The 18,396-nt window shown below is 42.1% G+C and overlaps 1 protein-coding gene across 4 annotated transcripts in view; it reads left to right on the top strand.

The window, feature by feature from the left end:
- The window catches only part of ITPR2 (inositol 1,4,5-trisphosphate receptor type 2), a 268,236-nt gene that overhangs the window by 87,175 nt on the left and 162,665 nt on the right, over positions 1-18,396 (top strand). For all 4 annotated transcript variants that reach the window (XM_056342122.1, XM_056342121.1, XM_056342124.1 and 1 more), the window contains 2 exons: positions 784-934; positions 17,777-17,970. In XM_056342122.1, coding sequence (XP_056198097.1) covers positions 784-934; positions 17,777-17,970 — 345 coding nt within the window. The remainder of the gene's footprint in view (positions 1-783; positions 935-17,776; positions 17,971-18,396) is intronic.

Genomic DNA, 18,396 nt, shown 5'->3' with positions numbered 1-18,396 from the left:
AATATTACTGTCTGCTGTCAAACAGTTGTATTCTTCCTTCCTTCTCCTGAGGTGGTTGCATTTCAGTGGCAAGAAGAGGGCTATGTGTGTGGGTGAATGGCCATATGCCCTTTCTCTCCATATTAGTTAATTAGCCTGCAGGTATTCTTCAATCTAAGGAAGTACTATTCTCTATGTAAGATATGACACTGAAGGAAATACTCTGAATAACGTAATCCTGTGTTTTAAATATTGTTTGATATTCCTGACAGAAGCTTTAGATAGGCCTAAATCTTCTAGATTCAAATAACATTGAATAAAGGGGAAATGCTTAAAGCTTTTATAGTTCTTCCTCCAACCTACCTTGGAAGCTTTGTTGCTTCTGCCTCTGGTCATGTGAAATCACCTCCATTCAAATTTACCACAGTCATCTCACTCTTCTTCTGACTTCCATTGTCCCCACAGTTGCTGCCTCTTTAAACAATTTACTGGAGTCTTTCTTCTTGATCTTAGCTATTTTCCCAGATGCATCTGTGTCCTTTCAAGCCTTCCTAAATCTCATGTTGGTTTTGCTCTCTGTTATAATTTGACAGACTGATTGTTTTGTTTAACTCTGAAAAACAATAATGTCACTGACCTTAGTCCAAGGCCCATTTAAACCAGTGGAAAGACTTGTACTAATTTTAATGCACTCTCGAACTGAATCTCTGTGAAGGCTGCTGTGTGAAATGCAACAGTATTGCACAGCTGAATACTGCAGAGGTTGCTGATACTTCCTTAATTTTTGATTTCTTTTTCTCGTAGGTGGTACATCTGGCTCGAAACCTCATATACTTTGGCTTTTACAGTTTTAGTGAGCTTCTCAGACTGACCCGGACGCTGCTGGCAATTCTAGATATTGTTCAAGTTCCTATATCATCCTACTTTGAAAGGTTGAGCAAGTTTCAGGATGGAGGTGAGAGAAGTAGCAAAGACTGTTATTCCAGTGTGTGATTCATTATTTAGGTTGGAAATAATTTATGGAACATCTCATTAATCTTTCCAGGTTCTTTATTCACACATAAACCCACCTACAGGAATGTATTGCAGGATACATTAAGATGGTCATCTAAAAAAGAACCTTTCTGAACAGAGCTGCAGCCTTCATGACTACTGTGTTGATGCTGCTGTTCCTTTGCTTGTTTGGAACTGAACTTTCAATCTGTATCTAAGCCTCAGTGTCCCTTACGCTGAACGTCCCAAGGCAGTGCAGATGGCATTCGCCTGGGCACAGCAGTTATGATGGCTCATATATGGCACAAGTGTTTATTAGTCATCTTAACACTTCACTTAAAGGGAGAATAAAATTTTACTGGTCCAACAGCTGCAGAAGCACCAGATGGAAGTCCAGATGAGGCCATCCTCTGCATGTGTTTGTCAGTTTAGAATATTCTTTTTTTAACCTGGACCAGAGTGTCTGTCAGACAACCCCAGGACAATACTGTATGTCCCACTGCCTTTTCTACCATGGTTTAAAACTGGGTTGAAGAATGAGCATGCCAGGAAGGTGCTGAAACTTAGCAGTTTAGTTTTCTTGTGGGTGTGGGAGATGTGACAGTCATGTGGGCTGAGGGTCCAAGAGACTGACTGATGGCAAATTCTATTTTTACTATGTGGCTAGTGTAAGTGTCATTGCACTGCCAGCTGTCCCACAGCACCAAAAAGGATGAACTGTGTTATTTGAAACAATTATTTTGTATTTTCTCTGGGAGGCCTTTTCCCAGACTTGAGTTTTCCTAGTAATCATTTTGCTCAGTCACTCCTACAGATGCCCAGCATGAATGTGCCATTCTTCATAACTTCTCTTCTTTGAGGTTCACACACTCTGGAGACGTGTAGACTGTCATTGTCACCTCTGAGCCAAGGAGTCTTATGTTTGGTTCTCTTGATCTTTCCTCCATCACTGCCAGAACACTTTACTGAAAACCCCTGAAAGTCTTTCCTGCAATGTTTTGCACGCTGAGGCATGCTGTAGCTACCTGCAGTCCCTCTACAGCACGAGAGAAACACTGTACTTTCAGACACTGGAAATATTTCCTTTTTTGTCCCTGAAATACTGCATTGCAGGCGCTCTTCTTAAATGGCTCTGGACACAGTTGGACTCCAGATACAACCTTGGCATATTGGCAACATGGAACATGCAGATGTGGTTCTTCCATTTAATTCTCTCCCTGCTCAAGTCTTTAATCCTGATTATACATCTCATTCAATGTTTTTACTCACCTTCATTACCATTAAAACTGTGTTTCATCCTTAATTCCCTTTTATTTCTGTTGAAAGGTTTCCTTCCAGGATATATAGGAGACAAAAGAACTACCCATTAAGTGCAAACAAACCTGCTCTCAGTTATACTAATTTCCAGAACAATTCCATGCAAATTAATGAATTCACTCTGAAATAAATGCATGTCAAGGAATGCAGAAAATGTCACCACCATGCAAATGGAAGCTCAGTAGCTTTGTTAGTAACAGTCAGCCATTGACTAGAGCCTTGTTGGAAACTGTTGTCACACATCTGTCGTCTCACATTCTTTCAGCAAAAAAGGCACAGAACAAAGGTGGGATTTTATGCATCTTTTGGTTGCTTCAGACTTTATGCAGATTTCTCAAACTTCTTTGTTTGCTGTAGTTGTCCCTATAGACGTTTATCTTTTAAACACTGGGCAAGTTCAGGTCAGCATGTGACAATCCACTGATGTTCTTTTGGAAATCATCTGTGGGTTGGTTTGGATTTTTTTTCCCTTTTCCTGCCAACTGTATGGCTGGAAAGCCCATTGTTTTGGTTTTTTGCTAGCTCAGACTGCTGGAAGTCATGTCTGCCATCTTAAGGGTGACCAGGGATAGAGATGCTGGCTTTGCTGTCTAGACTTAAAAATAGACATTGAAATTTTGCTGCGGAGAGATAGGTGTTCTTATGTTGAAATAGCTGTAAGACTTGCTGAAGAGGCCTTCTATACAGTCTTTGACAAAAGAAAAAAATGCCCACCTTTGGATGGTCACATTTGTCTTCAGCCTCCCACTCCTTTTCTGATTGACAGGTCATAAAACACATAATCTGTGCTTTCACTTTGCAGTTGAGACAGAATGATTCTGAGTGTTTAACTGCTATGCCCAAGCATCTTACCATTCCTCCTCCTTTCTCTGGAGGTGCATACTTAACTACCCATGGGCAGTATTAGGCTATGAAGATGCGTATAGCACAAGGATGCATAATTTAGAAGCAGTTCAAGCTGTTTCATAACTCCTGTTCACTATTTTTGAGCACCCAGCTCATAGAACTTCATGCCGGAAGAATGTATTTCATGTCTGAAAAACGTATTACTCAAGCAAAATGGGGGTGCTTTTCATTAAGAAAAACCACACAAAACCCAGTCATCACTAACTTTAGTTGTAGATAAAGACTAGAGAGGGAGCTCAAGAAGAAAGCAGGTACTGTAGTTGCTGACATTCTGGAGACAGCTGCTGTGGCTGAATTGTCAACTGTCAAATGTAACTTCTGCCTGTCTTTGTTTCATGTTTAGGGTTGATAGAACAGGTCTTTGTATGAGATTATCATGTGTCTTAATGATGTTCTTGTACTTATTTTATCTTCTGGAGGAAGAGAAAAGACCAGGAATCTGATTCTACAGTGCTTTGCATCTTGCGCAGTCACTTCTACCCAAACAAGTTTGACCCCAAAAGGACTGATGTTACCTAGGTCCTGTGGAGTCTGCATCCGTGTTGTCCAGGACCCACTAGGGATCCTGAGGAATGAACAGGCCAACTGAGAAATTGGTCTCAGGATTTTCATCTAGATCCCCCCTCACTCTTAACAGTAATGATTGTTCACCGGGCAAAGCTGTAGGTATACGTTGTTTTTCAATTTTATAGTACTTACGAGATTGTGCATCAAAGGTTCTCCTTCCCCTCTTACACAGGTGTCCTCTTTCTGTTATAAAACTGAGTTGTTGAGAACATGTTAGTTGTTTTATCAGTTACCTGTCCTGGCTTTTTATTGTCCCTTTTAACTTACAATACTTCTCTCTTAGGCTATTAAGTAAAGACGATTACAACAGAAGATAACTCAGCCTGGTTTTTATGGTTTTTGAAAATGTGTTGGCATTTTCTGAAATCGGGATGGTCCATTGATTTTTTTCAGAAAGTGTTTTCTTATTCATAACTTCCATAAAATACAGACAGATGGCTTGTTCCCTGCCCTTGTTCAGGATGGTGGGAGCCCTCCCTCCAGTCAATTAAGGGTGAAGGTGACTTTGACTTTTTCCTTCCTTTAGAGGAGGTCAAATTCTGCTCTCCCATATGTCTCCAGACTGTGGCAAGGGTCTCACTACACAGCATCCTTGCTGGCAGGTCCAATACTGGCAACTTTCATATCATACTTTTGAATGCAGAGTATTGCAGGTAGGTGTCCCTGCCACACATTATTGCTCCAGGGATGTGCAGGTTTACACAGCTGCTTTCTCAAGGCAAGTCCCTGAGTGACAAAACTCATTGCATTGATGTTCTTTAAAAGAAAAAAAGGTAAGATTGTATCTGTTATGATTTTGTGTATACACTGTGAATGTGTGGAAGTAAATTATTAGTTTTAGAGATTATAAAAGTTATGGGGTTGTATTGTTGTTTGTTTTTTTAATCCATCCAGTTAGTGATCAGATGTCTAGGCATTAGCTTTAATTCAGTAAGAACGTGTATTCCATACTTTGAGCACAGAGCTTTGAAGTGTACTTCTAAAACCCAGTATTGACAAACACTGAAAGCCAGCCATGATGCCTGGGATTGATGGTTTAATGGTATAAACAAATATGTCTAAATTTTATCAAGCGCTAGGGGCCTGATCCTGTAACTCTAATGCAGAAAAGTGATACTGCATAGCAGCTTGAGCTCTGTATATTTTAATTTTCATTACTATTTAATTGTGAAATTACATAGATTACTATTAAATGGATATTTAACAGCAGTATTTTCTCAATAGTTATGTCTGTTCAGAAGTGCTGTTGATTTTCAGGTTCTAGGACAAGTGACTTAAGAAGAGGTTTGATCAGATGTAGAAGTCATGGAATTCTTATTCTGCAGCTGTAGTAGATCCAAAGTGGCATCTCTATAGAAGTTAAGAATTTTGGGTAGGATCTATTTATTTTGCATGATAGGTCTTGCATTTTAGTTTGGTTAATAAATACTGATTTCTTTGGGAAACTCAGTACTGACTAAATTTGGGGACAGATAGGGTGTAGTGCCTTTCTATTCTTGACATCAATTTGTTCCAGGTCAGTAGCAAGAAAAGCTTCCAGTATCTGATTCCTGTAAGTTGTAGGGAACTGGTGAGCTTGGCTCTTTACTCATTTGGCTACTGCTCCACATCTTGAAAACTTTAGTCAGGATTTTGGAAATGGATATAAATATGATGATGGGTGGAAGAATGAGGTGGGTCTCACTGTGGGAAGCCTGCCTGGAGTTGTGCACCTCAAAACTGAAACAACGAAATTTACAACCAGCAGTCTGGATTCTTCTTCCCTGTTTAATATTTTTTTTCTTAAATAGACCCACTTATTTCAGTAAAACTACTTGCTAAATAAGGAAGTATATATGACAAGTGTTGAACTGTTGAAGAAAATCTGCAAAATGGGATGTATTTTTAGGCTTAGTGGAAGTTGCATGAAGACTTAATTAACCTTTTACCTCAAGATGTCCTTTTCCATACTTTGCTTAAATTTTGAGTCACTGATGGCTGAGGTAGTCCTTGATGTTGTGTGTGAGTTTCTCTATCTTTGTCTGCAAAAATTCTGAAAAGATCCCTACGTTATTATAAATGTTATGCCTTATTTCCTTTAAAAAGCTTGATTTTAATGCCACTGTCAGTTACTTTCACCAGAATTCAATTATTGTGCATGCAGTTTTCATGCGTGACCTTATTTGAGGAAGACAGATTGGGGGAAGTTGGTTAGAAGCAGTTGTGAGATAGGATCCTGGAAGAATACAAGATTTACATTTTTGGAAATGCTTCTTACCTAGATTGCATCCTAAAAATGAATTAACTTGAAAATGTTGCAGGCAACTTTTTTTTTTTTTTTTTTAAATCAGATTTTAACTTTGAGTCATTTTTTGAGGTTATTTGAAGCATTTTTCCCATTTAGATTCTAAAAAATACGAGGTTTACAAAATATTCTAACTGTATCCTAAAGAGGCATTTTTTTTCTTAAGGATAGAGTGAGGACTTCATTTAGTAGAGCTGTCATTCTGGCACCTTTCAAGAACATTATCATCTCTTGCAGTTTTAATTAAAAGGCAAAGTCATTGCTTTCCTAACAAGTGCACCCTGCTGTATCATTCCAGAGTCAGGAGCCAATCTGCCTTGTCCAATACTGGTTATTTATTCTCTGCGAATTAAAATGCACATCTTTCTCTAGGTGCAATTTGATCTTTGAAATAGCTGATTTTAGTCAAACTATGCAGCTACAGTGCATGTCAGATCTGAAAGATGAAATGACGTGGTAGTACTTAGCAGGCAAGATACATGTTTACCATGCAGCTCAGTGCTATTTAGTTAATGTTGTTTGGGAATGAGAATAATTACATGCAAGGAAATACATCCTTGAATTTAAGCTGCATATGTCGTGGGATGTAATTCACAGTGCTGGGCATGAATTTGAAAAATCCCTCAGTGATAAAAACCTAGGTTATCTGCAGAATATGTCTTTCCCTCAAGAGTTCTACATAAATGGCTACAATTTTCCTGAGCCAGTGTCCACTGACATCAGTTGAGTCTTTCAGTCCCCTTTGGTTCTACAAAGGAAGGCTATGTATGCTCAGTCTTTTTGAAAAACAGATGTTTAAAACTACTTATAATAAGCTCCAATTGCTCCTGCCTCTCTGATTCTCACATGAAATGTGTTGCTCATGACTGGCCCAACAGATGCCTCCTTTTACCTGCTCAAACTGGTAGGCAAGTATCCCAGCTCCTTCACGTTATGTCTGGGTCTTCAGCTTGGTAGCATATCCCTCCTGCAGACTGGAGGGTTGAAAGATCTGTCTGTAGATGTCCTGAGATTGTGGAACTTTTCTTTGAAATGTATCATGAAGAGTCTCACCCCTGTGTCACGCTGCAAGCTTTGCTGCTTTTTCCTGATGTACCCCAAAGGATCCAGCCGTGGTAGGGGTCACATAGGGGAACCCCTCACTCTTTCCTGAAGACTTCAGCACTGATGGACTGCCATCTCTCTGCAAAGGATTTCTTGTATATTAGTGTGTCAGGAGACTGTCTTCTGTCTTCTGTCCCTTTGGTATGTTCTGGTAGTCTGCTTAGTCCCTCAGCTTCAACTGAGCAAGAAGATAGTGTTTTCTTCCAGCCCTCTTGGCTGCAGGTAGAGATGCATACTGCTTAGAAGCACCAGTGATAACTCTACTAGACTCAAAGGTTGGACCTGCAATTGCTGTTGTGCTTGTGGGTCCTCTGTGATAAAGGAGAACCAGATTTAATTCTCAGCCTTGCGTCTATGTCTGTTAGCTGCTCTTTTGTCAGGTTAACAATTTGAAATATCTTCTTGAGGCATACTTTGATTAGCAGAGCTAATGAGGCAGTGGCTGCCTAGCAGACTGGAACAGTAATTTATGCCAGTAGTTTATGGAAAAAAAAAAAAAAAAAAAGGGGTTACAACAGAAAAAAGATTTAATCCTTAGGGAAGTTAGCAGTGCTAGTCACAGATATCTGTAGTGAAGCAACTGCTGTTCAGTCCAGAGTCTTGTCAGACCAAAGGGGAGGTCAGTCTGACAATTCTCTGGCGTGGAACATTTTCTGGCATGGAACATTTCTCCTTCCTCCTTATTCTTTCCCTCATCATGAGACCTGTGCATTAATGTGATTCCAGAGACCATTGCTTTTCTAGGAATTGATATCAGTTTCATAGATGTAACTCAGCTAGAAGATTTGATTCCCAAGATGCTTTTTACCTTCAAAGCAAGCATGCTGATGTATGTAATTTTTTTCTTCATCTAATGTCCATGACATGAAAGCTGTATTTTTGATATTGCTTTGTGGTCTTGGGGATATGCAACAGCAACAGAACCTGCAGAATGTCAGGAGAAGGTGAAGTTTGGTGGATTTTCACCATGGCTGGGCAGCGGAGAATTTGTATGCAAAAAGGGAGGACTTGTGGATATAATGCAAGTGAGTGGAGGCTGGGGTGGCCAGATTCACAGAATCAAACAGAATCACAGAATGGTAGGGTTTGAAGCGACCTCTGGAGACCATATAATCCAACCCCCTGCTAAAGCAGGTTCCCCTAGAGCAGGTTGCACAGAGTTGCATCCAGGCAGGTTTTGAATGTCTCCAGAGAAGGAGACTCCACAGCCTCTCTGGGCAGCCTGTCCCAGCGCTCTGTCACCCTCAAAGTAAAGAAGCTTTTCCTCATATTCAGAGGGAACCTCCCGTGTGGCAGTTTGTGCCCGTTGCCCCTTGTCCTGTCGCACCTGGGCACCTCTGAGAAGAGCCTGGCCCCATCCTCTGGACACTCGCCCTCGAGATATCTGTAGGCACTGGTAAGGTCCCCTCTCAGCCTTCCCTTCTCCTGGCTACACAGGCCCAGCTCTCTCAGCCGTTCCTCAGCAGGGAGCTGCTCCAGTCCCCTCATCATCCTGGTAGCCCTCCGCTGGGCCCTGCCCAGTCGTTCCCCGTCTCTCTTGAACTGGGGAGCCCAGAACTGGACACAGCTCTCCAGGTGTGGCCTCACCAGGGCAGAGTGGAGGGGGAGGATCTCCTCCCTTGAGCTCCTGGCCATGGTCCTCCTAATGCACCCGGGGATCCCATTGGCATTCGTGGCCACACAGGCACACAGCTGGCTCGAGGGGAACTTGCTGCCCACCGCAGCTCCCAGGGCCTTCTCTGCAGAGCTGCCTCCCAGCAGGGCAGCCCCAGCCTGTACTGGTGCATGGGGCTGTTCCTTCCCAGGTGCAGGACCCTACACTTGCCTTTGTTGAACTTCATTGTGTTCCATCTCTAGAGACAGCCTTCAGCCCATTCAGGTCCCGCTGAATGGCAGCACAGCCTTCTGGTGAATCAGCCACTCCTCCCAGCTGTGTATCACCAGCAAACGTGCTGCGGGTACTCTCTGTCCCTTCACCCAGGTCATTGATGAGTAAGCTGAGCAGGACTGGACCCAGTACGGAGCCCTGGGGAACACCGCTAGCCACAGGCCTCCGGCTAGACTCTGTGCTGCTGATCACAACCCTTTGAGCTCTGCCATTCAGTCAGTTTTCAGTCCACCTCGCTGTCCACTTTTAACCCACACTTCCTGAGCTTACTTATGAGTATGTTACGAGAGAAGTCAAGGTAGACAACATCCACTGCTCTCCGCTCATCTTCTTAGCCAGTCATTCCATCACAGAAGGCTATTGGATTGGTCAGGCATGATTTCCCCTTGGTGAATCCATGTTGGCTACTACTGATAACCTTCTTTTCTTCCACATGCCTTAAGATGATTTCCAGGAGTAGCTGTTCCATCACTTTTTGAGGGATGGAGGTGAGGCTGACTGGCCTCTAAGGTCCTCCTTTTTGTCCTTTTTGAAGACTGGTGTGACATTGGCTTTCCTCCAGTCCTCAGGCACCTCTCCTGTTTTCCGTGACCTTTCAAAGAATATGGACAGTGTCTTAGCAATAACATCTGTCAGCTCCCTCACATTCAGGGGTGCATCCCATTCGTGCCCGTGGATCTGTGAGTGTCAGTTTTGCCTAAATGATCTCTAACCCGATCCTCCTCGACTTAAGGGAAAGTCTTCCTTTCACCAGACTTTCTCTCTTGCTTCCCGGGTTTGGGATTCCTGAGGGGTAGCCTTAGCAGCAAAGACTGAAGCAAAGGTGGCATTCAGTAGCTCCACCTTCTCTGTATCCTTTGTCACCAGGGCAGCCACCTCATTCAGCAGTGGGCCCATGTTTTCCCTAGTCATCCTTTTCCTACTGATGTACTTGAAGAAGCCCTTCTTGTTGTTCTTGACATCCCTTGTGAGATGTAATTCCAAACAGATCTTCGCCTTCTCGTTGCATCCCTGCATGTTCTGACAGTGGTTCTATATTCCTCGGAAGTAGCCTGTCCCTTTTTCCACATTCTGTAAACTTGCTTTTTCTGATTGAGGTTTGCCAGAAGCTCCTTGCTCATCCATGCAGACCTCCTGCCCCCTTTGCTTGGTTTCTTACTCATGGGGGTGTACCTATCTTGACTGTGGAGGAAGTGATGCCTGAATATTAGCCAGCTGTCTTGGACCTCCCTGCTTTCTAGAGCCCTAACCCATAGGATTCTTCCAAGTAAGCCCTTGAAGAGACCAAAGAGCTCTCCTGAAGTCCAGGGTTGCAATCCTACTTATTGCCCTGCCTCCTTCACACAGGAGGCTAACTCCACCACCTCATGGTCACTGCAGCCAAAAGGCTGCCCCCAGCCTTCACATCCCCAGCTAGTCCTTTTTTGTTTTGTAGTTCAAGGTCCTGTAGTGCACCTTGCCTTGCTGGGTTTTCCACCACCTGTGTCAAAAAAGTTACCATCAGTGCTCTGCAGGAACCTCCTGGACTGCATGTGCATAGCTATGTTGTCTTCCCAGCAGGTATCAGGGTGGTTGAAGTCCCCCATGAGAACCAAGGCCTGTGGTCATGAGGCTACCTGCAGTTGTCTGTAGAATGCCTCATAGACTTCCTCTTCCTGATCAACTTCCCTGTAGTAAACACCCACAACAGTGTCATCCATGTTAGCCTGCCCCTTAATCTTCACCCATAAGCTCTCGAATCATTCTTCATCCACCCCTAGGCAGAGCTTGATACATTCCAGTTGCTCATTCACATGAAGAGCAACTCCACCACCAACTTGCTGGCCTGTCTTTCCTAAAAAGTGCATAGCCATCCGTGACAACATTCCGGTTTTGTGAGCTATCCCGCCGTGTCTCTGTAACTGCAATGAGTTCATAGCTCTGCGACCACACACAGATCTCTAATTCTTCCTGTTTATTTCCCCATGCTGCATGTGCTAGTGTACAGACAACTGAGGGGGTAGGTAGCCCCTGTGTATGTGCGTTACGTGTTGTGGGTTGGTTTTTTTCTGTTTGTTTTGCCTCATTAGTTCTGAGGGCTGTGTAAAATGTAGAAGTGACTTCACCTTCTGCCCTTGATGTCATGCATTAGGTTTTCTGTGAGGCTTACCTGAGGTCAGCTAGTTATTAAGCGATGAAGAATGGTCTAATAAAGAAATAAAGCGTGATTCTTGGCCTGTTTATGGTAGGTTCTGCAGTCTTTATGAGCAAACTCTGTAGAAAACCTGTAAAAATTAATACCTCTTTCACAAACAGAGCTGTAAGGCTTAATGCTTCTGGCAAATAATATATAGCTTTAAAGGGTTTGAAATAGAATATGTTCCTTTAGGTACTGAAGTGTTGTTATTATATGTCTTAAAAATGGCTGTAACTTTTCATGCAGAAAAATTAAATTGCATGAAAGGATATGGCCAAATCAACAAAGGCAAAGAAATGTAGAGCTAAAGCTGCTACTGGGCTTTTAATTTAGCCCTTGGTAACTAGACATTGCTGCGCATACAGTTCCCTGCCAGAGGATCCCCAAGGATTGGCAGTGTTGCATGCTTTAAGATGGCACTGAAACTTTAAGAAGCTTATGGTGGAGCAGCAGTATCGGTCTCGCTGAAATCCACAAAGTCAAGGCTGTTTGGAGTCAAAGCTCTTGTTCCAGCAGTCATCAGGAAAGTGACTTGCTGTTCAAAGTACCATCTTAAAACCTGGTTGAATGCAGCTAGACTGAGGCAGGCGTTGAGGCAAGGTCAGCTTTGCTGAAAACTGACTTTGATGATGGTAAAAGTTTTGGACTTTTATCAACATGCCAGGTATTCCCTAATGTAGCAGTGAGCGTGGAAACCAGCCTAAAGCTGTCCCAACGCAATGGCAAAATTTGGTTTTACAGGGCTACAGTGGGTAGAAGCTAAATTCATGGGGAAGATTAGAGTGGCTGAGGAGGACTGAGAAGGCTTTGGGATGTCATTGGGTTGAGGGTAGGGAAGGAGGCCTGAAGGGCTCTGGGGACAGATGGTGACATGGCTAGCTATGTTGGTAGCACATGCTGTCTGGCTTGGGCCCTGCTACATTGGAAGGGAACTATTTTCGGCAAGGTGTTTGGAAGAAGCTGATGGAAGAAGCTGAGGCATCGAGTGTCCTCGTCAAAAGCATGCTCAGGTCTGATGGCATCAGAGAGTGGTCTCTATAACTTAGTAATTACAGAGGCAATGCAAGAAATGCCACATTTTTGCAAAAACCTTTGATTTGTCGTCCATCCGTCCCCCCTTTATATAAGCAAGCTTGAAGAATGTATTGGGCTTTTATGGACAGGTTAATGAAAGTTGTTGGAGCAGTGGATGCACGTACATTTGTGTTTTCTGGTCATTAAGTGCCAGATGTCTTGAAGAACCTGTCATATGTCAGCTCCTATTTAGGTATTTCGTTTCCAGAAACATTGAGTATCGAGCTTTTCCAGTCCCTAATGAGAGCTGCTGGGTGTTAAAAACCTTTTGAAAATATAGGCACTTTTTACATGTCTGAGTAGGGAGATGAGCGCTGGGAAACTGTTGAAGGTAAAATTGGCTGAGCAGTTTTGAAAATTGAGTCCTAGGAGTCTGTCTTTCCAGTATTTGTGTTGAGGAAGGCTGAACAATAACGTTAGTAAGAGCAGACTCTGTCCCTTTGAGGTAAACTAGGGACCAGATCGGGTGTGTATTGTTAATTTTTCAATCAACAAGGCTGTGAGTCAGTTCCCTGGTGTCTTGGGAATATCTGTGGCGTAGAGGGCTACTGGCTGTAAGGGTATCTGCCAGTCTTGGAGGCTGTCCGTTGTGTGTTCACATTCAGCTACCGCGCGGTTCTCGGCACTGTTTGTGAAATACCTAAAATGCTGTGAGCAGTGGTGAGTGGGCTGAGGACACTGCTTAGTGACTGGCTATGAACAATTTGAAGAAAAGGCTGCCGTTGCTAGTTGTTTTTCTTCCTGAATATGGTATTTTGTCACTTACCATCCGTACTGTATTACATAGCAGATTGTTGTTTACTTTTATGTTCTACTTTTAGAATTTTTGCAACCAGTAAATGACTTATCAAGAAAATAAGTTTATGTAGAAAATGAAGTGTCAAATTATCCACTGTTTCGATGACTTGGGTGGTTGTTATTTTTTCCCTATAATTGACTCCTCTGAAAAGTCTTTCTTCTCAGAGAGGCCGCTGTGATGTCAGTCGTGCCAAATTGTATGAGATTATGTGCTACAGTTTTGTGACAGAAACTGATATTCATTAGGAAGTTGTGATCACTATAATAAAAAGTAATGAAATGGAGATGCATAGTTGTCTTTCAAAAACATGACAAGCATTCTCTTCTTTCCTTTTCTTTCAGTGCCTGTCAGTCTGCATCTCCTTTAAATTACCACTTGTGCACACAGTGATTTCACTCTTCCATTGGCTAACCTTGTGAGACTGTACATACAACAGGAGGAATTTCTAATGGGTCCAGTCCTTGTGGAAGGTTCTTGGCATCTGACTTGTCTCAGCAGAGGGAGGAGCAGTGAGGAAGAGTTAAGGAGAGGAAGGGAAAATCAGAAAGAAGGGAAACTGGAGGAAGATTCATGTAGATTGCCTTGCGTTCTTTTCCTCTGTTGATCAGTCACAGCTCTGAGCACTTTTGCAGTGGTTTGCCGGTGAGAGAAGTGGCTGGTTACATGCACAAGCACCGTACAGCATTGCAATGACTGTTCTCTCTCTGTCACGCTTCTCAGTCTTATATAAATGTTAATACCTTGACCTCAAAGAAGACAACAAATGATGGAGGTCAGCAGGTTAAGGGTGGCAGTACCATACGAAGGCACAGCTCAGGCTTCTCTTCACTTATCTGTAGCAGAGTGCACACAAAAGTAATCAGGGTTCACATCTACAGGCTATCTCTCCTGATTTAGCTCAGTTAACTAGCTGAGGCATTAAGTTAATTTTTCCTTGGGCATTGGTATTCAGGAAGCACTTTGGAGCTGTAACTAAGATCAGAGCTCCGTTATTTTAGTCATTGTGTGCATATGTACTAAGAAGTTAAATCTCTTTTATTGAGCCAGTGTATTTTGTCTTGCATTGTTGCAGGCTTAGTTAACATGCAGTCAGTCACTTTTTAAACTGCAATAACCTTTCTGCATGCCTTACCTCAGAGACTCATACCCTTTCCTGCTGAGATAAGTGTATTAAAGCCAAGAGAACACAAAAGCAGAGCAGGAAGAAACAATTCACTAGCAAGACTGCTGCTGGCCCCTAATGTTTGTGAGTGGCAGATTTAAATCCATGCTTAACATGGTCGAGACTTCCAAGGCTGGACAAATAACACTGAGCACCATGAGTGCTGATTACTGGAGGATCTTCTGGAAGACAAGCTGCTGCCAACTCTTCATGTACATGAACGATCCTCATGGCTTCTTTTAAAGAACAGAGCAGTTCCTCCCAGTCAGCTGCTTCATTGCCATGCATGAATGTGCCGGTTGGCTGCTGTGTGCTCCTAAGAGGTGGTTGCATTTCATCAGCACCCTGCAAAACATAGTTGTTAAAATATTTTCCTGAAAAGAATGCCAAATTGCTCTAGTTGCTCTATTATTTTAACTTTGGGAATGTTCTCCCAAAGCCTGCTCAACAATCAGCATCAGGCAGTTAATTAAAAAGTTTTCCAAGATGTGTTTACTTATGACACCTTGTCTCACTGCTGTTACTGACAGAAATAATGCAATATTGAGTCACTACCCATTTCAGCTGTAAATACTAAACTGGATTAAGTAGGCTTTTCTCTCACTAAAATCCTTTCCTATGTATTAATGAAATACAATTTGAAATGGCAGTGATAATAAGTACCACCTTAATCCTCTGCTTTCCTGCCTCTAGCTGTTTAAATCAGTTGCGTGAAGGTCAGTAGTAAAGGAAATATGGACAGAGGGTTTATCCTTGTTGCCAGTGCTGTTGGGAAGCAGCTTCATAGCTACCAGTCACTGGTTTGTACATCTTTTACCACTGGTGTTCCATGGGTAAGAGGAAAGGACAGCAGTCATCTCACTTCTTTTTATTTCCTAGATGCTTTTATAGGCTCTGTCATCACATTAGCTGAGTGCCTCCCAGCCTTTGTTGTATCGGGCCTCTCACTGTCCTTTTCAGAGATGGAGAAAGTAGTCTCCTCATTTATGGAGGTGATCTTGAAATGCAGAGAGAGTGACTAATTCCTTGGTCACAGGAGGAGTTAAATTCCACCCCCTGTGCAGCACCCCAGTGATAGCTGAGAAATAAGCATGTATCTAGGCAAAATCCCAGCTTGCTTTTTCCAAGAACATGAGGTACCCAAGTTGCTGTCTGACTCTGTCCAAAAGGAACGACCTTTTTTGTTAACTTTACAGTGGGTGGACTTCAGTCTTGAAGGGTGGGCAGGAACTTTTCAGAAGTGGAATTCTTCTACCTCATTTGGAACGAACTGCAGTTGTATCTGGCTTTTGAGAAGAATGTCTTCTGCACTTGTTTTAGACTTAAGTGGTTTAATTATCAGCTGGTAACTGATGCAGGTTGTTTTATAAAAAATTCCCAAGCTTTCCAAATAGCAGTGCCTCTATTTATGTTCACCTTTGTACAACTGCGTGAAAGTGATTTTGAAAACATGTTGTAATAGAGAAGATGATGACTTCTCAACTGAGATGTAGAGCAGGGGTGTTACAGGCCACGAAGCAGCTGCAGAACCTCTAGGTCTTCTTGTGGGCTTATCAATCAGCATTAAGGACAGGATAATATGAATGAGGGAAATTATTTCACAGTTTTAAGATGAAGGATATGCAAAAAGTTGGTTTAACTAAAGATACTTTAAGGGTTAAAGGTTTTCCACTTTGTGATTTAGCTTTACATGGGTGTACTGAATGATGGTCAATGCAAATAAAAGTTCAACACACTGGGAGAAAGGAGGCGGAGAGCAAGAGAGAGATATGGATCCATACTATGTTATTACCCAGCTGTTCTCTTTGATTTGAAAGGAAAATGCACCATTTTCATTTTGCAGCAAGAAGGGTATTTGGAATGATTTTATTTGCTTTATGCTGGTGTAAGCAGTTAGGAGAACTTTATATGCCTACCTAACATGAGGATCTAGCCCTTAGCTTGACTTCTAGCTTTTTTTCCCTAACATCATGCAAAGTCAGAAATGCATTTTTTTCCCTCCTTTGTAGGGACTTGAAGTATTATTTTCAAAAGACCAGTTCAGAGTGATTGCACATCAGACTGGATGCTGAATGGGACCTCAAATGCGACACTAATCTGCCTCATTCACTTTGAAAAACCAAATTCTTTGTATTTTCCTTTTAAAGTCAGGGCTGAAGGCATCCTCTTTCCCTGCATGCAGTACTTGAGCCCTATGGATTGAAGAAAGAAGGGCGTAAGAGGAGGAAATTGCTAACAAAATAAAATATAGCTTTGGCTTTTTACAGCATATTATCTGGGAAGAGGGTCTCTTTAGTATGAGTAAAACTTGTCAATTGCGTGGTGATTAAAGTGTACTGAAAGACATACAGGAACTATTCAGGCTTACCTCAGCAAAGCTACATTTCCTCCATTCTTTTGTGTGCCTTTGGTGTAGTCTAGGTCTTGGCACTCTGTTTCTGCAAGGAGATGCTATCATTCCCTTCCTTTCCTCCATTCATTCAGATCTGTACTTCGCAAGAAAGGAAACTAATTTATGTAGGTATGTAGCATTCTTTCTTCTCCCCACCTCTAGAAGAAGATAGTCGTTGATTCACTGAGATGCTTTCCATATCAAAATTCACTATAAAATAAGACCAGTGTAATCTATGGGAACAGACAGTATTTTTTGGTAGATTTTGCTGAACTGACATCAATGATAAGGTACTGTTGCAACTAGACTGGATAAAGTTTTTTGCCACATGGGGGAAAAAATACTGCCCTTGGGTATAGCTTCTTGTGTCAGTTGGCTTTGATTTGTGGCCTGTAATTTCAAACACATACAGAGATTGACTTGCAGAGCCTCAAATCTTTACTCTCTCTTAGTGTGATATACAAGATACTTTGGTAGTCTCCTTCCAGCTTCTGCAGTGCCAAAAGCAACCTTACTGTCAAGTGCCTATGGTATGTCCAGTTGTTGTGGGGAAGACATCAGTGGGAGTAGGCATGGAAAGTGAACGTCTCCCATGTGTCTACAAAGCAAGGTCATAAATTGCAGCAGTAGGTGATACAAATGAAATACCAACAGAAGTTTTCTAACAATAAACATTGGAATCAGTTGCCTCGGAATGCTGTATAATGTGGGATATGCAACGCTTAAACATTAAAAACAGGTTCAACAAACCTCTTTCAGCAATGGTCTTAGATGTAGATAATATGCCTTCAGGCAAAGGAATGGATTAGCTGAACTACTAAGATTTCTTTTGCTTTACTTTTTATGATTTCTTGAACATGTTGACAGAACTGTGGAAATATTTTGGTGTCTTTTCCATCTGTTGACCTGTAAGTAATAATCTCTTGGAAAATCAGTGTAGAAAATTTGTCCCTAAGCTATTAGGTAATTTGAATGAATTCCTTCTGAATTTTCATCAGAAATTGAGGACCTGTTTTTCCAATATGCCTGTTAAGACTGTAAAATGGTTTGACAGCGTGGGTGTATGTGCGATACATGGCTTTGCAAGTAAGCTTTACTCATGGCAAATACACATGTGTTTTTGTTTAATGCATAGGAAACAATGTTATGAGGACCATCCATGGTGTAGGAGAGATGATGACCCAAATGGTGCTAAGCAGAGGATCTATATTTCCCATCAGTGCCCCTGATGTACAGCCAAGCATTCACCCAAGCAAGCAAGCCAGCACCTCAGACAGTGAAGATGTGATCGTCATGGACACCAAACTGAAAATCATTGAGATTTTGCAGGTAATAATGATTGGTGGAATATCACATAGCAGTCATTTCACAGTTCTTTACTTATTCACATACTGGCAAGTTCTGTTACCTACATTCTTACTATTCACCGAGCTGTTAATTGTAAAAATAACACTTTCGTATGAAGAACACTTCTCTGTGTGAACAATTAGACAGTTGTTGTCCTTGCTCTGTTACAGCTCCTTCACTTTTGAAGGAACTAGATGCTGTAGAAACTGTGTCGCTGTAACTGTAAAAAGGCAGAATTTGTCCTTTAATGTGTCTCAGTAATGTTTTCTGAAGACAGTGTGTCTGTTTCCAGTGTCTTTTACACTCATTTTACACTGGGGTAGCTTGCTTGACTGTAGTATTTGACACTTCTGTTACAGTAGTTTGATGAAGGGCAGGATTGGACCTAGACCCACTGAAGTCATGCCA

This window comes from Falco biarmicus, chromosome 5, assembly GCF_023638135.1.
Source record: "Falco biarmicus isolate bFalBia1 chromosome 5, bFalBia1.pri, whole genome shotgun sequence".
NCBI classification, from domain to species: Eukaryota; Metazoa; Chordata; class Aves; order Falconiformes; family Falconidae; genus Falco; species Falco biarmicus.
The sequence above is the reverse complement of the archived record's forward strand: the minus strand, read 5'-3'. Positions and strand labels throughout refer to the sequence as shown.